At 44.6% G+C, this 20900-nt stretch overlaps 1 protein-coding gene across 10 annotated transcripts in view; it reads left to right on the top strand.

Annotated features, from left to right (window-relative positions):
* Positions 1–20900, top strand: part of SEC31B (SEC31 homolog B, COPII coat complex component) — a 38274-nt gene that overhangs the window by 11733 nt on the left and 5641 nt on the right. For 5 of the 10 annotated variants that reach the window (XM_055800698.1, XM_055800662.1, XM_055800668.1 and 2 more), the window contains 17 exons: positions 793–935; positions 1177–1276; positions 3211–3372; positions 5332–5484; positions 6213–6443; positions 7919–7993; positions 8591–8674; positions 9633–9741; positions 10146–10324; positions 11010–11136; positions 12717–12862; positions 13912–14085; positions 14731–14919; positions 15605–15818; positions 16210–16536; positions 17609–17647; positions 20471–20529. In XM_055800698.1, coding sequence (XP_055656673.1) covers positions 793–935; positions 1177–1276; positions 3211–3372; positions 5332–5484; positions 6213–6443; positions 7919–7993; positions 8591–8674; positions 9633–9741; positions 10146–10324; positions 11010–11136; positions 12717–12862; positions 13912–14085; positions 14731–14919; positions 15605–15818; positions 16210–16536; positions 17609–17647; positions 20471–20529 — 2511 coding nt within the window. The remainder of the gene's footprint in view (positions 1–792; positions 936–1176; positions 1277–3210; positions 3373–5331; positions 5485–6212; positions 6444–7918; positions 7994–8590; positions 8675–9632; positions 9742–10145; positions 10325–11009; positions 11137–12716; positions 12863–13911; positions 14086–14730; positions 14920–15604; positions 15819–16209; positions 16537–17608; positions 17648–20470; positions 20530–20900) is intronic. The other 5 variants (XM_055800706.1, XM_055800695.1, XM_055800701.1 and 2 more) reach the window with 3 other exon arrangements.

Below are 20900 nucleotides of genomic sequence, written 5' to 3'. Positions count from 1 at the left end.
TTGCTGGGCAGCCTGTTCCAGTGTCTCACCACCCTCACAATAAAGAATTTCTTCCTAATATCTAATGTAAATCTGCCCTCTTTCAGTTTAAAGCCATTGCCCCTTGTCCTATCACTACCTGCCCTTGTAAAAGTCTCTCTCCAGCTTTCTTGTACGTCCCCTTTAGGTACTGGATGACTACTAGGAGGTCTCCCCAGAGCCTTCTCTTTTCCCGGCTGCACAACCCCAACTCTCTCAGCCTGTCTTCATAGGAGAGGTGCTCCGGCCCTCTGTTCATCTCTGTGGCCTCCTCTGGACTCGCTCCAGCAAGTCTCTGTGCTCCTTATGTTGGGGCCCCAAAGCTGAACACAGTGCTCCAGGTGGGGTCTCATGAGAGCAGAGCAGAGGGGGAGAATCACCTCCCTTGACCTGCTGGTCACTCTTCTTTTGATGCAGCTCAGGGTACGGTTGGCTTTCTGGGCTGCATATGCACACTGCCAGGTCATGTTAAGCTTCTTGTCATCCAGCACCCCCAAGTCCTTCTCCTCAGGGCTGCTCTCAATCCATTCTCCACCCAGCCCATGGGATTGCCCTAACCCATGAGCAGGGCCTTGCACTTGGCCTTGTTGAACTTCATGAGGTTTGCATGGGCCCACCTCTCAAACCTGTCAAGGTCCCTCTGGATGGCATCGCTTCACTCCAGTATGCCAACTGCACCAGACAGCTTGGTGGTGTATGATGTGGCTCTGGGCCGTTTGTGCTATTGCCAGCTCGCTTTGCTGAGTTTTCAGCTTATGCTATTTTTGTCCCTAGATGCATTGCTCAGGAATGGCCTGGCATCCAGAAGTTGCAACCCAGCTAGTCCTTTCCTCTGAGGATGACCGCTTGCCAGTGATCCAAATATGGGACTTGCGTTTTGCTACCTCTCCGCTGAGCCAGCTGGAAGGGCACACAAGGTGAGGGCCTGCTTGTTGTATTGCCTTTTCAAGGATCTCCATCTTTGAAAGGCAGACATCAGCTTAGGAGAACTATGATTTTTTGCTAGGCCTGCTTTGTTTCGCAGGTGAATTGGGTTGAGGGTAAGCATGAGAACTAGAATTTCCAAGCTTAAGTGATGGTGCGTGCTGCTTTCTTGTCGATGGGGGGGAGAGTGGGTGGGCTATGAAATATGACTGATTTCTTTCTAATCTATTTTAGGGGAGTTCTCTCTGTCTCTTGGTGCCAGGCTGACCCTGAACTGCTGTTGAGTAGCGCCAAAGACAACCGGATCTTGTGCTGGAACCCAAACATGGGGGAGGTACATAACCACAGCTATAAGTACATGGGGTCTGCTTTATAGAGTTGTGTGCTTTGTGTGTGTCCCTTCTCTGTATCCCTGTGGAGGGCCAACGTCATTTCCTCCAGTATGTCTTCTGCACTCTTCCTGTCTGGAGTGTATGAAGAGTGATGTCCATGTCCAGACTAAAACCAACAGAGACAGGCAGTGTCCAGAGATCATGGAGGGAAGAAAGCTTTAAATAAAACTGAGTTTCAGCTAATTGATTGCTCTTGCTATGTTCACACGTTAGTGTTCTCTGTGTCCATTTGTTTCTTCTTCCTTTTCCTAGGGTAGTTAGTTTTTGGGGGGAAACTTGAAGGAGAATGAGGAGCATTTGTCACAGTCATTGAGAGGGGAACAATTAATTAAATGTGCGTAAACTTTATTCGTAGTACAGTGGTTTCACATGTATACACTTATCTAGTCATGTATCTCAAAATTACCAACTCTGAAGTATTTAGGTATCACCTGAATTAAAATAGGACTTTGTAAAAAATTTTTCTGCACATCTACTCAGTGCTGAATTTCTGGATCAAAATGAAATTTGAACTTTGAAGAAAATTCATACAGTTGGTCTTGATGATAACATGGGGAAAGTAACAATACTGAACAAAGTTCCACTGGCAGCCCCAGGTTGGATTTATTTCATAGGACAATTTCACTTAGCTGAACACCTTTGCCTTGGAGGCATGGAAAAAAAATCAATCCATTTCATAAAAAGTATGAAATTATGCTGTTGTGTTTTCATGGGATTTGATGCTTACTCTGTTCAGATGTCTAGTGATTAGAAGGGAATTAGACTCTGAAATGTTTGTGATGCCTGATTTTTACAACAGTTTTTTGCTGTTTTAGCAGAAAATTTTTAAAAAACAATTTTAGTGCAGCTGCCTCATCCTTATGCACGCTGCTGTAGATTTGCAGATTCCAAATTCAAGTTAGACATTTATGTGTAAACTATTGTTAGAGGGCTCTTCTTGACTTAGTACCAATGAACAGAAAAGTTTCAGGTGGTACAAAAATTGGGAAGGTTTTCAGTAGCAGGGACAATACAGTTATATAGAATGGCTGATCTGGTAAGTTTGGGGGAAGAGTTGGTTTCTTTATTTGGGGATATTGGGGTTTTTTGGGGTTTGTGTTTGGTTTTTTTTAATTTAGCAGTCTAGATTTTAATATAAGCAAATGCAATGTTTTACACTTGGGAGCAGAAAATGCAGATCATGTTCTCACAGAGAAGGAAGCTGTCATTCTCCCTGCTTTGTGTCTGTGAGGCATAAAGGAAAGCTCTTCATGTTGCCAACTGGAGGGTCAAAGTCAAGGTTGTGTTAGCGAGTTGCCCAACATCAGGCAGGAAGTCTGTGACTGGACCATGAATTGAACTTTGAATTTTTGAGTGCTGGACCAGAAACCTGTTGGCTGCAATATCCTTCATAGTTCAACTGAAGCTATCATAGCCCTCTTTTGTTCTTCTACTGTTTTCTATAGGCTTCTATTTTCCTGTGTCAGACTTGTTACTCTGTTCTGTTTACGTGTTCTTGCCCATGACACTTTCTTGCCTTTTGGCTTCTGTATTTCTAGTGTTGTTTTCTGATGTATCTGCCTTTGTCAACAGCAGGTGCGACAATGCTGTAGTACTTTGATACAGTAGTACTTGGAAAGCATGGCATGGCAAAGCTGGCTTCTTGCTTTTGAATTTTGTTCTACAATCAGAATCCTGTTGTATGGCAGCTTTCTGCTGTTTGGGCTCAGTGCGCTATAACTTGGTTACAAATGTGTCCTGCAAGAAGCAATAATAACACATTTGTATACAATGGTGATATGTAAATAAAGTGTGACACACTTGCTGTGGGAAAGTAATTTGGGGAAAGCAGGGGACTATGCGTGTTGTGCTTCTGCCTTCTCTCGTTCTGTGGTAGGTGGTTTACGAGTTGCCCATTCGAAGTCAGTGGTGCTTTGATGTCCAGTGGTGTCCTAGGAATCCTTCAGTCTTCTCTGCTGCCACTTTTGATGGGTGGATCAACATTTATTCTGTTATGGGTGGGAACTTAGAAGCTCAGCAGAAGACGCAGGCTGACAAGGTAAAGTCCTGTGAATTTGTTATGGATTGGCAGATTGGCAGTTACCTGACTTCTGAGAGTTGTTAGAAGTATGCATGTATAACAATATGATTTTTAAGTGATGCAGTCTGTCCCACCCACCGGGACGTAGCTGTATGGTACAGGAACCAGAAGCTACCTGTGTGGGGACTTAATAATATCCACCAAGTCCCAAAAGGACTACATTGCCTCTTGACAAAGATGTTTCAGTATTTCTTGCAAAATTCATGGAAGTGTGTAAAGAGAACCAAGATCAAGTGTAGTTTTGATGTTATATATGTTTTATGGTTATTACTACTAGACTAAAAATAAAGCAGCACACCTATTAGAGTAACAAACAAGTTTGTCTTGTCATTAGGCTAAAATTAAATACGTTGGTACTAATTAATGCAGTATGTTAATCTTTAGTTGAGAAGAGAATTTTTAATAGTAGCTTATAAGCCACTATTGGCAATTTTCCTCAAGTCAATTGACTATAGCTTGGAGCATGTTAATACATGGATACTGAAACTCATTGCTTAGCAAATAAATAGATGGACGAACTCTGAACAGATTAAATGTCAGTACTGTCTAAAATTTTAGTTTTAATCTGTTGTCTAGTCTTTTTAATTCCCTCCCTCTCTTCCAGCCAACAAATGCCTTACAATACAGATTTTAACAGAATAGAAGTATGAGCTGGCTTTTGTTATTTATATAGTCGTTTACAGCTGACTGAGTTCAGTTTCCTAGGATTTGCAAGAGACAGAAAATACTGTATCAAGCTACAGCTGTGGGAGATCAAGGGTTTATTTAACCCATGGAGAATTTTCTTTCTGTGCATTCTTCATCTGCATGTGCCACACTTCCACTGTTCAAAATTGGAGAACAGTAGGGCAGAATAAGTTCTACATAAACAGAATAACAAGTAAGAGCACAAATAGGAGGAGATAATGACAATTATGGTGGTGGTGAGTTCATGACCAGGATGTCTCTTTCCTCTGGATTCCATGGTATCAGGACAGAAACTCTGTCCCTGATGGTTGATGTTACTGGTACCCTAGTAGTATGTATTTACTTTTTGAAGGTCTAGCGTGATCGGTCTGTTAGGTATAAGCTGGTCCTCCAGGAAGCGGTCTTTCTTTGAAATTGGTTTCTCCATAAGAAGGTCTTGAAAGACAAAACATGTAGGTATTGCTTGTGATTCTTTGTTTGGCAACCTTACCTTGATCAGCCTTATGTTGGTTCCTTTCAGGTATGCTGGTCAGCTGTAAATTGGAGCTATGCCCTATGGCCTAGTCAAACTTGAACAAGGTTATCTTTAGCAAACAAAAAGGGTCCATGCCAACAATGTTAAAAATTAAGAATGCTTGTGAATAGCACTGTATGTATGCTCACTGACTTCCTAAATGTCAGAAATCCAGATCAGGGGCCACTTTTGACATTCTCTTGTCTAGGCAAGAAGGTCTGGAGAGAGTATTTCACCAGCCTCATCTAAACTATAAAAGCATGGAACAGTCCTAAAAAACTAACACATATGAAAGACTCCAGCAACAGAAGGGGAGTCAGCATTCTTTTGTGAGCAAAATAAGAAATAAGTTGGACAACTTTTGACCGTATGTTGTCACTGTCTTGCATAAGGCAAGTAATTTTGTAACTCCTGTATTTATGAGCTGGGTGCTAGGCCAAGAAGCATTTCATAGGTAATTTGCACATTGCAAAGGAAAAATTACTTGAAAGCCTGTCAAGGTGAAGCTTTCTTGAGAAATAGTTTTTGGGACTGTTTGGAAATAACATTTCTTTCACATAGGGACTTGGTGATATTCCAGGAAGAGGTGCTGTAATAGCCTCTTTCTTCATCAGCAAGGAAAGTAACTAATTACTAAGTAATAGGTTTTTTTTTTGTGCTTACTCTGTGTGGAGAGGGATTGAGTTATATCTTATTCATTTCTTCTCTGATTCTAGATCTCTTCCTCCTTCAACAACCTGGATCCCTTTGGCACAGGACAGATCCTTCCTCCTCTGCAAGTGCCAGAGCAAGTAGCTCAGACCACCTTGATTCCACCATTAAAAAAGCCACCCAAGTGGATTCGCAGACCTGTGGGGGTTTCATTTGCAGTAAGTGAATGGGGCATCCTTAGCTTAAACTGCAATAGATGTGTCATTTGTTGACATGATCCTTTTCTTACACTAGAGAAATCTTTTATCTTCCAATTCCTGGGTGTTTTAATGTCTGTTCAAGTTGCAGTGTGGTGTCCCGTGGAACAAAGGTCTTTTGCTCAGCATTCAGTTTTATTTCCAACAAGAAAGAGTCCTGTAGCAGAGAATGAGAGCTTTTAAGTAGGAGTTAACAAAGCTAAGGAAGACTTATAAAAGCTGTCCTTGCAGGACATGCATTCTCATTCTTCTCTGTTTTCTTCCTAACCAGTTACTTAATTTTCTTCACCTCTTTGCTCCTAAATCAAAAGGCTTGAATGGTTCTTTTAGCCTGTGGCTTGACTTGTTCTCTGTCTCTCTAGTGCTTGCCATTCACATGATAGTTTTTGTCATTGCAGCCTGCCTCTCTGTGTCAGAAAAGAACAAACAGTTCCAAATGGTACTTTTTTCCTCTGTGCCTCTCTGGCGTTTGTAATTGTCTAGGCCTGATAGCACATACAGGAGTGTCATGGTTATTGACTTTTAGCTGAAGGGCTTGTGATGTGAACTCCCTCAATGTTCCTACTATCCGTACACATTAAACTGTTTGGATTCCTTGTGATCATAGCCTTGCTAAATGAAGAGCTATGCGAGTTGCTTTTACCTTTGTTTGTAAGAATGCTGACTGTGTCTCCCTCTGTCTTTCTCAGTTTGGAGGAAAATTGATTACCTTTGGTCTTACCAAAGCTCCGGGACAGCAAATGCAGCAGACTTACCCACATCAAGTATTCATCAGTCAAGTCACTACTGAAACTGAATTCCTGCTCCGATCCAGAGAACTGCAGATGGCTTTGCAGTCAGGCAACCTCCTTGATTACTGCCAGGGCAAGATCCAGACAGCCAAGTTGCCATTTGATGAGAACCTTTGGAATTTCTTGAAGGTAGGATGGCTCTAGTGAGACACAGAGGTCAGTACTTATACAGTGCTGGGTGAAATGTGCTCATTATGGTCCTCTCTAGCCCTTTATGTTCGTGTTCTTTAAGATGGAACTAAAATGGAACTGAATAGTCTAGTTAGTTAGTTGTCTAAAGAAAAAATTTTGCAGTTGAGGTTTTGGAGGTTGTCTTATTTTTCAGTAGGAATGGTCTTTTCAGTGGGCTCATTTGGGCTTCCTGTCAAGGTGCTAAACAGGATTTTCTCATCTCAGCCCACTGCCAAGCTGTATCTGCATGCTGTCTGTACTGTTACTATTTCTCAAGGCAAAGTCCAAATGAGCAATGAGATTCCCCAGAATAAGGGAGAGAACTGTGGGGGTATGAGGACTGACTGTAGCCCTACATAGGACGATGGTTTCATTGACAATTCAGTAATATGAAAAAGTTTGGTAATGAGGAGTGGCTGCCCTTCTGGACAGGGAGGGCTTAGTCTTGGTAGTGGCTTCCACACACTCATAGGTAGACTGTGTGTGTGGCAAAATACTGGGATCTTTTCCATAGTATTACATTTGCATGGGGAATCTTATCTCTTGAATAGGATGGCTGAGTGATGTCTAGGTGGTGACAGTAGTCTCCATTGCAAGAGTCATTCCAACAATGTTTTCAGCTGAATCAGATGAGTTACATTGAACTATCATTCTAGTGATTTATTTTTTTTATAATCCAGCTGGCCTATGGTCCTGTGAGACCACTCTGGTACATTCAAGATCTATTACTATTGTCTTAAACTACAGACCAAGCTTCTGTGCAAAAGACTGTTCTGCATGACCATTTCTGCATCTTCAAGAGCAGTTTCTACTGACTGTTTACAAGTATCTTATCTGTGTACAGTTTGATCAGTTCTGTAATAGGAACAGCATAGGACTTAACTGAGACAAACAGATTCTCCTTGCAGAATGTCAATCTTGCATTAAAGCTTATAAATAGCACCTGTCAATTAGGCTGCATGCAGCCTGTGGGAATCTCTGGCCTGTCTGAAATCCCCACTCAGGGATCTTCTGTGACAGTTAACTAATTTTGTGAAGCCAGCTAGGACTTCAGGCAACCACCTTGTCTCACTTTCATCTAGACTGAAATCAGTCCGTTGTCTCTCTGCAGAGATTAGCTTGGCAATTGCTAGACTGTCCAGGGAATTAATGACCAAATACACTCGGTGTTCATACAGTCATAGCCCTGATACACAGTCATACCTCAATTGAGACTATGTGACAAAGTTGAATTTCACCTTTTTATCATGATTATAACTTCGCATAGATTTTCCCCAAAGTAGTCATTAGGTGGGCTTGTCATAGTTGAGTTTCTTCTCTATAAACTGAGCTCTAAACTTTGCTGCTGCCAGAAACAGCCAACTGTTGGCAGTGTGTAGATGTTCTAGGATTTTACGTATTTTCTTGTCTTTTTAATATCCTTTGGGACTCAGGTGAATCTGGAACAGGAGTCCAGGACTAAACTCCTCAAGCTGCTGGGCTACAGTAAAGAGGACCTGCAAAAGAAGGTAAGGGGTCTTTCCAATAGCGGGAAACATTTATAGGACTAAAGCTGCTGCAGGAGGGTTCTAGGGTCCCTACTGAGATGAGTGAGTGATCTCATAGCACACAAAAGACCAAACTGTATGAAATTTTAGCCGGGAGGTACCTCAAGTATCCCCCATTACAAAGCAAATGTGAGCCCTTGTAAGGGTATAACTATCTGTGCTGGATCAAACCAAAGGGGTCTTGACCTCCGTTACCTTGCTTCCAGTTGTTGACGCTCTGGGAAGTGTATAACAACAGTGCAGTTGTGAGAGCTGCTTCTAGCATCCAGCTCTCTGCATCTCAGGGGATTCCTCAGCCAGGAAGAAGGTGACAGATGAAGACAGTCTGGCATAGCACTGATGGAGCTGCAGGGGAGGAAACTCTTGCAGCAGCATGGACAATGCTCTGAAAAGGATAACTAATCTCTGATAGGCAGCCAGCCAGGAATAGGGAGAGGTGGAATTTTTTGAACAGGTGAAAGAGCTGGGGGAATTGTGTCTGGGGCTTGCCAGTCACGTGGTAGCTTTGCTGCCCAGGTGTTATAAGGGTCTCACTGTACATGTGTGTTACTTTTCTAGATTACCTCTTGTTTGAGTAATGGGATCCCAGATAAACAGCCCCTTCCTGAGGCAAATGAGACAAATGCTGCACAGCCAGATCAGGTATGTTTTGTACATCTTGCCAGCCTGGGAGAGCAGTGGAGGGCAGAATGAACAGGAAGGTTTAATTCCAACTGCAAGTTGTTGGGCTAAATGCAGCCATTGCAGAGGGCAGTTCACAGGCCTGTCAGACCCTCTCAGGGTCAGACTAAACAATCATAGCAGTCTCTTCTGGCTTTAAAACAAATCAGCAAATGATGAAGATGGACTCCTGGCTGTTAACACTGCGAGAAGGCTTGCTTCACCAGTGCTGATTTCTTCAGTGATAGAATTAGCCTCACCCCAGCTTAACTTCATGCTACAGTTCTGGATTTCCTCTGTGAAGCTTCTGTTGTGGTATTTATTTTGCATTTCTTTCCTTTTCACCTCTATCCTTTGAAATGTATTCTCACATAATTTTGGGATGGGTACATCTTCACATGCCTTCCAAGGCCTGGTTCACCATGCACTGTAAATTTTGCTCCTCTAAGGTATCTAAAACTGCTGTCCTCAAATTAGTAATCTTCTTCACAAACCTGAGATACTGGCTGAGATATTCTAGGGGCAGCAGTTGTGTCCTACGTTTCAGTAGAGCACCAAGCATGGCTGTGATCCTACCTGTTAGTTACAGATACCACCTGCTGGGCTTGTCCCTATTCCATCCAAAATTGTTCAGCTTGCTCAAGGGCTGGCAGCTGAGTTGATGAATGCTGACCAGTAATACTGTTGGCTTTGCCTGTCTATATCATCCATCTCCTAAGCGTTGTCGATGGCAGCACTGCTCTTGTTGCTGCCCTGGTGAAACTGTGCAGATTTATAGAGCAGTGACAGGAGGCATGATGGCTTTCAAAGTTGAAATCAGATTTATACGAGCATGCTCAAGCAAATGGGAGCAGCCCCATCCCACTCTGTAATCCACTAAACTTTGGGGTAGAATCTGCGTGTTCAGTGAATTAATTAGCCTCTTGCACTCTTTGCACAGCTTCTGATAAATTCCAGTGATGCTGTAGCTGCTGCTTCCTCCTCTTCAGCCTTTTTTGACAACCTCATCCCACAGAATATAAGTACATTGGAGATTCCTGTCACAGAAGGTATGTTACATGAAGTGTGTTTCTGCTCACTTAGGGAAAGGGTAGAGGAGGGAAAACCAGAAAATTGGAGAGACCAGGAAGAATCTGGTCCACTCCAGCAGATGGGTACTTTTAAAACACATGATCCCTCCCAGTGTCATGCAGCGTATCTCAGCACTGTGCAGAGAAATAACTCTTCCCAGATATGAGACCCATTAAAAATATAGAATAATCTTCTAGATGGTGAAAGACTTACAGTCAAGTCAGTGGGTTTTTAAAAGTGCAAAACCTGATTTGGGTTTGAGATTTTCATTTAGCTGGTCTTCCACGTATTGTTGGTATTTACTGCCTGCTCTTGTAAATCAGCATCATCAATGCATATGGATGATGCTCCTGTGGGTTGACTCTGCTTCTCACCTCCATAGATACAGATGGACTCATCAGCCAAGCCCTTCTGCTGGGGAATTTTGAGAGTGCGGTGGAGCTGTGCATGCAAGCAGAGCGCTTTGCTGATGCCATCATCTTGGCTATAGCTGGTGGGGAGAATCTCCTAAGGGAGACCCAGAAACACTACTTTGCCAAGCAGAAGACAAAACTCTCTGTGGTAGGTGATAGTTTTGTGTACCCATACCCACTGAGCTGGGGAAAGTGTGTGATATCTTTGCAAATGTTTGTCTGAATATATGTGGAAATGCTTTGGCAGGAACTGGAGTGTCAGCAGAATCTGTGTGTCTTCTCTTGACTCAACGTTTACTCTCATACCTTTGTAGTTTTATGACAACTTCATGTTGCCCGTCTAGAATGTCTGTGTTCTTTGTTTCCCCCCCCCTTTTTTTTTTTATTCTAATGGTTTCTGCTTCAGCTCCCCAAGCTTGTAACCTGTGGAGCATACTGCCCCTTTACAGCTCAGCTAAGAAGGTCCTAGCTTTTTAATTTACAAATGAGGAAGTGTAACAGGGTTTGGGATATCCTAACATTATATTTGCAGTCATTGATACTAGCTGCTCTGAAACAGGATATGTTAGATAGATCTTTAGTCTTGCCTAGCGCAACTGTTTTCATATTCTCTTAAGTGCTTTGTCAGGGTCTTTTACTTTCTTTAGAGGCGTCCGGTTCCAATTACTGTTAGCACTGGGATGCTGGAATTGCTGGACCTTAATGTACAGTGAGGTAGTTGCTGCATAGTGGGAAGTGTGCTGGAAACTGAGCTATTGCTGTGGGTGCACTTGCTTAAGCAGTCAGCTTATTTTTGTCTTCAGTGATTAACAGGCCTTCTGCTTCTCTTACAGCTGCTTTCCTCCATTGTGCAGCAGAAGTGGCAAGATATTGTTTGCACGTGCAATCTACAGAGCTGGAAGGAGGCCCTGGCCATCTTGTTAACATACTCAAAGCATGAGGACTATACCCAGCTCTGTGGTATGCAGTGTACTATGTTTTGATGCGATTTCCCTTAGGAGAGGGCACTCCTGGATTGATTACGGAAAAAAGTGGATGCAGTGGAGGAAGGAAAGCACTCCTTACTCATTACAGCGAGCTGGAACTTAATAACTATGGACTGTTGAGTTGGGGAACAGTAGATGTGTAGCTGAGAGTCATGGTGTAAAGTTATATATGCTGATATTTCCTGTCACCTCTACCAATAGCATGGAAAAAACAGGATAGGCTGAGACACTAAGAGAGTGATATTTATATTTTATTCTGGGGAGAAAAGGGGATTTCCTTGACAGTAAAAGGTCAGGTGACTTAACTCCATCTGAAAGAGTTTTATGCTTCCAGCACATTTCCCTCCCTTTTAAGCTCAGAAACAGGGATTGATGAAAGTTTGATGGCTTCAGTAGTTTCCTCAGTTCTGTTAATAGTCCAGGATGCTCAGCAACTGGTTGTGCTGAGAGTCAGAATTAGGACGCAATCTAGTGACTGAATGTGATAAGAGTTACTTATGTTGCTTGGCTGGGGACTAGCTCCTGGCTTACAGGAACAGCTAAGTGCTGTTGGAGAAATGCTAGCACTTTGTATAAGTAAGATGACACAACTTGAAATGCAAGAAAACATGACAACTTTTACAGACCAGATTGTAAGTGTAGAAAGCGGCTGTGGTGGCGGTGGTGATAGTGACATGGTTCCAGCTTATCTTTATCTTCTTTTTTATGTCATTAGATAAACATTGACAGCTGCCAGATTACTAGCTGTCCCTGGACACTGGACACTACTGTTGCCTGGAGATTATCACACCTCTTTAGAGAGAGAAAAAAACAGATTTTTTTCACTGAATTCATCTGTCATGTTTAGGGGTTTTCTTTGCTTTATATGTCTCAGTAGACAAAAATTGGCAGATAGATGAAAAAATTATTTTTTCAACCAGGTTGGCTTTGGGATTCCTTAGTTATGCCCATTTCTCTGTGTTATCCAAGAATTAAACAATGAAGCTGGTGAAGGGTCTAGAGAGCAAGTCTTAGGAGGAGCAGCTGAGGTAACTGGAGTTGTTTAGCCTGAAGGAAAGGAGGCTGAGGGGAGATCTTACTGCTCTCTGACTACCTGAAAGGAGATTGTAGCAGGGTGGGTGTCAGTCTCTTTTTCCCAAGTAGGAAGTCATAGGATGAAAGGAAACAGTCTCAAGCTGCACCAGGGGAGGATTGAATTGAGTATTGGGGAAAATATCTTCACTGAAAGGGTTGTCAGACACTGGAACAGGCTGCCCAGGGAAGTGGTCGAGTCACCATCCCTGGAGGTATTTAAGACATGTAGATGTGGCACTTAGGGACATGGTTTAGTGGGACTTGGCAATGTTAGGTTTATGGTTAGACGCAGTGATCTTAAAGGTCTTTTCTAACCTAAATGATTCTATGATTCTGTTATTCTAGTTAGGTGCAGATCCAAAGCTGACAATAACTTTTCATGCCAAGCCAGAGTATGACTCCTAAAAGATGATCATTGAGGATTAATGAGCTCTTGAAAAAGAGTGTGTTAAATGTTGGCTGTTATTTCTTCCTCTCTAGACATGCTGGGTGCCCGCCTAGAGTCAGAGGGAGATGCAGGCCTCTCCAATGATGCCTGCCTCTGCTATATCTCATCAGGCAATGTGGAGAGGTTGGTGGAATGCTGGGTAAAAAACCACGAGACTTCTTCACCCCTTGCCCTGCAGGTACAGGTGCTATAACTTTGGTTTGACTCCTCTTTAGACCTGTCTGGTAGACCTGATTGCGTTATCCCATCAGAGTATCTGGCTTCCAGCACAGTGAAGACCTGTTCGTAGTTTGCAAGGTATCCTCTTCTAGCCTCGAGTACAGGCTCATGTCTAAAGAAAGCTTGTACTCTTAAGCGTTAAGGGCTTGTGTGTTTAGAGAGTGCTGGTTACACTGCACATAAATTCAAAGTCTAGGCTGCGTTACTCCCACTGCAAGTAGAATGATCATGTATGGGAAGTCAGCTTGCAGGTGAATCAAGGCTTCTAAGCCAGTGTGGTTACCTACCTGTAAACCAGTCCTGGCTAAGTCGCTAACCCCTGTTGTGTCCACCAGTCACTAGACTGAACTAGACAAGTCTCCCGCTCTGGTATCTGCAGGTAATGCCCTCTACTACAGAGTTCCCTGGTTTTGCAACCCCGGTAGTGAACAACAGCAACAGAAAGGGATCTTCAGTGTTCCTGGTTGTGTTTGAAGCTGACCTCCTCCCACTTTTCAGTTATCAGCCGGTGATGCATGTGTCATTCTACAGATATAATCATTACCTTGATTTCTAGGAGTTGAAGGAGCTTTAAGTAACTAAAAACCTTCTGGTCTGTTTGTCAGCAGTAGCAATTTTTCCTGGTGAATTTCTCCAGGTATGGTTTTAATCCTTCCTCTTCCAAACTGATAGCTTGTAACTCCTAGAGTTACAGTAGTAACTTCCTAGTGAAAATATCACAGTTGATTGGAATGTCCCTTGTGGCTTCTGATTTTCTTTTTTCCCTTACTGTAAAGGTAGCAGTGACAGGGTTTGCTTCCTGGTTCCTGTTTTTCTCTGAGAAGTGCACGTGAAGAAATTGTCATTAGTGATAGTATCTGGTGCAGAGTAGAGTAACTTCTGTTCACATTGGACCTGATGTCAGTTGAAAGTGGGGAGAGCCATCTGATACTGTCTCAGCATGAGATGGACCAGTAAAGCGAGTCAGATTCTGAGTGGTCTATTTCTTCCTTCCCCTGGATTATTCAGGATCTCATAGAGAAGGTGATGGTGCTGAACAGGTCCATTGAGATGCTCCAAGGCACAGCAGGACCAGCACCAGGCCCTGTCTTGGCAGAAAGAATCACTCAATATGCCAGTCTCCTGGCATCACAAGGATGCTTGGCAGCTGCAATGGATTACCTACCCAGAAGCTCTAAAGAGGTGAGTGAGAAATGGGTTGGAAAAGGGCAGTCTACAGGGAAAAATGATACTGTGTATGAGAGATTGGGTTTTGACATCAGCATCAGGACTTAAGGTTTCACCTTAATTATGGTAACTTGAGAATAGAGGTGTGATTTGGGTTTTTTAGGTTTTTTTGGTGGGTTTTTTTCTAGGACACAGCTTTTGTCTTCATTTGCCTTTTCTGTGTAGTGCCTTTCATTCATGGAAAAGGAAGGGAGCTACAGAACTGTAAAATGGTTCCCGGAGAACAACACTGGGAAGCAGCTCTCCAGTGAAGCTGCATTTATTTCTGAAACTGGCTGGTAGAGGAAGGGAATGGGGAGATCACCTTGTTGTTTGAAACAAATCTATGTTTCCGAACATGGATAGGGGTTGGGGAGGAAATACTCTATAAAGACTGGTGGGAGGATCAGTGAGACTTCATCTGCCTCGGAGTATGGCAGGTGATGTCCCAGATTGTTGCTTACAGTTTGTGGGTTATTTTTTCCTGGTAGCTGTTGCAGAAATGGGTAGTTTTGCAGATTGATGCTCAGTCATTTACGTTAGGGTCTGCTTTGAATACATCCCCAGCACCTTCCATCCAAAACTCTCAAGGCACTTCTCCTAAAGCATAGTTTGTTTCAGTTCCTGATTGAACAGCTCCGAGACCGGCTCTTCCATGCTCAAGGAGCAAATGTGGGTGATCAGCAGCCACCCCCTTTTCCCTACACTCGTGTCAATGTGGGTGTCATTAAACACACATCTCCAGCAGCCAAAGGTGGTTCCGCCCCTGAAGGAGCAGCCTCCAAAACAGGTCCCAGACATCCAGAGAAGGTAGGCCTTGAACTCAGGTATTCATGGCCTGGGAAGGGGGAGGAAGGCTACTGGGTTGTGGAAGGCGTATGAAGTCATATGAGATGATGCACACTGCAGGCATCATTGAGAACTCATCAGTGATGCCCTTCACTGGAGCAAACACAAGCTCTGTGGTAATCCAAAAGTAGGCTGTCTGGCAACTTTTCACAAGGCCCTGTCCCACATGTAGTCACCAGAGGAGTCTGTTACAAGTGTAGTGATCCACTGAGATCTCACCTACTGGGGGAAATGGGGGCTGTAGTTCACTCTCCTATGCCCATCTCGCCCTCGTATCTCAGTAACGTTAGCATAGTGTGGCTTCATCTCAGTTCTTGCACCAGAAGATTGTTCAGGAAGTTTTGCTTTCAGCCTCTACTGCTTCGTTATTGTTGGTTCATTGTTTCTTCTGGTTGTGCTTCCAGGAAGTCACTGTATGGGAACTGGCTGCTGAGGACTAATCCTTTTGAGAGCCACAGAATATTCTGAAGTGTGGTGCCCAGCTTGTTGAGCAAGTTATGTGGTGGGAGGGGGCCTTTGATCCAATCCATCCAGGGCACTGACAGCAGCAGCATCTTCTCTTGCCCAAGAAGCAACAGGGATAGAAACTGCATCTGCTTGCACATGACTGTGGGCTATTCGCGAGTTCTTTGTTTTTTAATTGCAGCCCAACTATCAGTCATCATTTGCCCCTTCAGCACCTTCTCAGCCTTCAGTGCCTTCCCTCTTCACGCCTCAGCCAGTGCCAGCGATGTCTATGACACCTCACCATGTCACCCCTCCCCGGGACAGCACTGGTCCACAAACAGGTGTCTATTCCAGGGGGTCCCCATACCCACAGTACAACTTAGGCTTGGTTCCAGCAACCATTTCAGGGCAAGGTAAGCATTGTCTCATAGTCATGTCCATTCTCCAGGTTTTCTTAGACTAAAGCCTTCAGCATAGATGGCGCCTCTACTTTCTTTCTCACAGGCCTGTTGTACTTGCAAAGAACAAGTCAGCTGTCTGAGAGGCTTGGTTCTTCTGAAACATCTAGCTCTAGCAACTGTTGCTGCATGTCCACTGATATTAAGCATATATAAGGGTGGAGAAGCCACAGCTAACTGTGTCGCAGAGTTTGACTGATCTAGCCTAGGTTATGGGAGATACACCCAGCATGGATATTCTAGGTATGGCTTGGAGAAGAGGAGACTTACTAGCCTGAAGGAGAGCGTCAGGAGTAGTTTGCACATGAAACAAGCAAAGCTGATACACTCTCTTTCTCATTTGTAGCTGTCTCACAGTCTCAACCATTTGGACCATCAGGAGTCAGACCTGTTGGTCCTGCTCCCTTCCCTAGCCAGCCTTCTCTGCCAGGACAGTCCATGCCCATGACACCTTCTGGTGTTCCACCACCTGGACCCACCGTCTTCACTCCAGCCTCAGTCCCATCATCTCAGCTTCCTGCAGCTTGTCCTCTCCCTGTGGCAAGCCAGTCTCCTCTAGGTTTCTCTTCAGCACCTTTCAATTGCCCCATGAACATGGGTTACCCTCAGGGAGGTCCTGGAGCTCCATCTACTAAGCCCCTGCCAGCAGCCAGCATTCCTCCTCCTCCCACAGGTAAGTACCATTTGTGTGTCCAGGACACTCCTGGCTGGGATTTGCAGTATATAATGGGCAGGGACTTTTTTGAGGTCTGGGGGTGTCACCATGAAGGCTGGATGTGGTGCCAAAGCTAACCTCACAGGCACATTGTGCTGAGTCTTGCTGTGGTGGTGAAGCACAGCAGTGATGATGGTTTCATTCAGCCTGTTCATCTGCTCTGTCCCCCAGGCTGTGGTTACAAGATGCTGGGTCTTCACGTCCCCAGCGCACCCTGAGTCATCCACTCCAGAGGCATATGCTCTGAGTGAAAGGGTGGTAGTTCCCAGGGAATGCCTGCTGGAAGGCTTACTGATCTTGCCTCTGCTTATATCACTTGCACAAGAAGTGCATGTGAAATCCTGGGAGAGCAGGGTGCTGTTTCTTTGTCCGTGGCATACCCCTTGCTTAGCTCCAGGATGAAATTTCTCTGTTGGCTGGGCTCTAGTTCTTCCTGTTTTCTCCTGTTGTCATAAAGTGCTTGCACAGGAATCACATCTGGATTCCCCTGTGCAGTGGTGTAGACCTGGAGCTTTTCCCTTTTGGGTCTGTAGTTTGAATCCAACCCAGCCTGCAAGTACTGTGAAGTCATTTGCTAGCATGATGAAGAAAAGGAGAGTGTTGTTGGAACTAGTTCCCAGCAGATGGGCATTCCCTCATTCTGTTTCCCAAAACATCAACACATCTGGTGCTTGTAAATTCCTTGTTTCCTGTCTTGGAGGACAGGCTTAGCCAGGCTGTGGAGATCCCTAACAACAAGGCTGATGATCCTTAGATTTTTTGAGCAGGTGACTCTTCAAGACACATGTATTCAGAGAGTGAAGGAGCTGGGGATTTGAGGTTTGCCTTCAGCTGGAATCCTTTGCTAAGCTGTGTTTAACCAAGGTTAGCAAATCCCACTGTGTGAAGCTTGTGGGGACCACACAAAGGCTTTAAGCTACAGCTGGAGAAATTCCTTCTCAAAAGCTGTCAGGGATAGTAGTCCAGGGAATTGCTCACTGAGTAAAAGCTGTTGGTGATGGTGACACTTCCACCCTGCCTTGATTTTCAGGTTTCTTCCCCTGGCTAGATCCCCACGGGAATCATGCAGGTAGTATCCGGAGAAGCCCCCAGATCTGTGGGGGAGACAGTGTTGCTGCTTGCAGTGAGATGTGGGGGATGTGCGCATGTTTTACTGTGTATGCATGCTTATTGCTATTTGTTGTTTCCTTGCATGCCTGGGGAGCTATACAGCTGGGGTAGTGGACATACTTGTCCTGAGAACTACTGAGAGACAGCTGGGGATATTGGAAGTGAAATGGAAGTGCTGCGCTCTTACTTACTGATGAGTTTGGATACAGAAAGCAGGGACTCCAGCTTCTTCCTTCTATACTTTCATCCAGTTGTGGAGGAATTAGAGCATTCTCAGTCTCTGTGTTCTTCAGGCAGTTGCTGGGCCAGCAGGACAGGGAAGGAGCCCCTTTTCCTTTCTTGGTTCTCTAGGTAAGGAACAGGCCAGTGGTTGTAACTCATCCCTTGTTTTCTCCCTGTTACACTCCCAGCCTTATGCGTGGCTTTATTTGTGCTTATGCTTTCCCCAGGTGGTTTGGAAGAGGTGGATCCCAGAATGAGCAGTGGTGTAGAGCTTCCTGAGCAGTATCTGGGGGCTCTGTTTCAAGGGGAACTGGAAAGCCCTTTTGCTTTTAGTTACAGGGCAAGGTTTGGCTGTGAATCTCAGTCCATCTGCTGGGGAGAATTTGGAACTTGGAGGTTTTCTGACTGATGCTTTGTGCTGGTTTCTGTCCTTGGGATTTATTGATGATGGAGAGTAGGTATCTTCCAGTCTGTTGTCAGTGGGCTAAGGCTCAGTGTCTTAGTGGACTGTCTCTGCACAGTGGCTGCTGCACCAAAGACCATCTGCCAGGCACAAAAGATTATCTAGGGAGTCTCAGCTTTATTCAGGAAATCGGAGTACTCGGTACCCAAGCAAGCCTTGCTGTGTGGAGTGGGACTCTAGAAAGGGAGTTATCCTTTCAGCAGAGAAACAAAAGACCCCAGTGTTTTCATATGATTCCATAGCAAGGATTTCAAGCGCTTTGTCAGGCTGAAGATGCCCTGTGGGAATTTGCTGCTCGGAAGTTCACTTCTCCTGGCAGCATTTACCTGCAGTTTTCATGGCAGCATAAGGCACGCCCAGATCAGAAGTGCAAACAGGCTTCATTAAGTTCTTGCCTACTACTGTTGTTTTTGTTTTGATGGGTACTTTTCTTTAGCCTGGAAAGGGACTGTATGACCATTCAATCTCACTGGCCACATTTGCTTTGGAAATTCCTGAGCGTGATTGGAACAGCTCAGGAACACATTCTCATTAGTGCAATGGAGAGAGATCTCCACTTGCAGAAATCCCACACTTGTGGGAAGCGTCAGGGACAGGATGAAGGACAGCAACATGTTGGCTGATCTCCTTTCTGGCTGGGATAATTCCTGACCCCAGCCTGTGATGATCTGTTTTTTTCTAGCACAGGCATTGCTAGAGACGGCTGTGGCGTACTCCTTTCAGGGCTGGCGAGAAATCCTGGTTCACAAGTAGCATAGGCAAGATAGAGTTTCATCCCAGCAAAATGGAGCAGGGTCCTGCTGTCTCAGGTCTGATGATTAAGTGCCTGGCTTAAAGGCTATAATTTAAATAGCAGTTTCCTGTGAGGATTCAAAGTGCCACTGGGTTGGAATGGTGCCAGGGACTGCTAGGCCACAGGCTCAGTGGGGGCCAGCAGAGTTCTAGGGCACAGAATCCCCAAGCTAGAAGTAAGTGCCAACTTAATTAAACTACTGATCCAAACTCATCAGAGAGTGAGTCTTGAAATCATGGGAAAAGGGAGGGCAAAAAGAAGCTGCCAGAATTTTAATAATAAAGGTAATTAAAGTAATGAAGCACCTTTTGCATCTTTCCCCTGTGATTTTTAAAGCTCAGTTCAGGATCAGTTGCTCATTAAGTGTGGCACTGAGCTCCAGCAACTCTGATATTGACGCATAGAATTGTGCCGCTTTCTCACAGATTATTCCTGTCTCATGGGCCTGAGGTTATTAATACTGGGGGTTTGTCTAGAGATGCAGGTACCCTTACAGAACAACAGCAGACAAAGTAGTTGGAATTTGACCTTCACAGAATGAAGTGTGGTCACAAGTCTTTTGATATCATGTTGTCTGATGGATTTTTTTAATTACCTGGAGTGAGGTTAGAGGCTAGATACCTCAAAAGCATCTGATGAGACGCCCCTTTGCTCCCAAGGCATTTGCTGGTTGTCTATTCCCTTTTAGTTGAGAAGCCGGCAAAATTTGCTAGGCATTGTTTCTGAACATTATTTTGGAAAGGGAAAATGTCAACGCACGTCAAACTTTTCCCCCCTTTATCACAGTACTCTGCACTGCTGTGGACTGCCACCATGAGGCACTCATGTGAGTGCTGGTGAGAAGTCCTCTCTCACCCATAACATAGCCCTTATGTTTGGGGAACCCCAGGAATTCTCTGAACCCTGATGTGCACGCTCATGCAGGTCCCAACCAAGGTTCAGGCCTGACCCTGAGGTTGAATTCTGCAGCCTGTGCAGAATGCGGAAGGCTTCAGGTAGTTGCAAAAAAGCTTTTGGGGATGGGGAAGTGGGTGTGTGCCAGTTCAATCTGATTGGATATCGCTTCATGAAACCTGTGCATGAATGTAATTAAGAAAGGGAAAGGGAAGTAAGACCAGTTCTTGCGCATGTGAGCTGGGCCTGAAATTCCTTGGTTGAAATGGTCTGAACGTGGGAACTGGATGATGGGGGAATTGGAGCCATGGGCCCTTTTGTTGAGGGGAGTTCCAAGCCATGCAAGTGACTATGAATTGTTGCTATGGCCACCTTCTCAAAGTCTGACATTTGGGTCTTGTCTCTTCTAGCAGCTCAGGAATCTTGGACTGATCCCTCTGCTATAAGAGGTGGCCTTCAAAAGAAGAAGGTAAGCTTTCAGCGGCAATGTATGTCAGCTGCAATTAGCCAGGGAGCTCCACGCAACAAATACTTTCCTATAAATGCTCCCTGTCACACTCAGCAGGTCTCATTCTATGTTGTTCTGTCTACTTCTGCATTACATGCATAGCCTGGGCTGGAGTCTAAGCCGTCTTGACCCTCTGCCTTCCAAACCCACGTGCTGTTCGAGGGGGGGGGGCGGGTGGTGTAGCTGTGTTTTAACATGTTTATAATCCCTGATGCTGAATCCTCTGTCAGTACTTGCAGGCTGAGTACAGTCACTTGTTGCTGGAAATATGGAATGACTCTTACCCCCTTGCCCACAACTTTTTTTGTAGTGGCTGGGGAGATGGTGCTCAC

Source organism: Falco peregrinus, chromosome 1, assembly GCF_023634155.1.
Source record: "Falco peregrinus isolate bFalPer1 chromosome 1, bFalPer1.pri, whole genome shotgun sequence".
Classification (NCBI taxonomy): Eukaryota; Metazoa; Chordata; class Aves; order Falconiformes; family Falconidae; genus Falco; species Falco peregrinus.
This window is presented reverse-complemented; position numbering and strand designations above follow the sequence as displayed.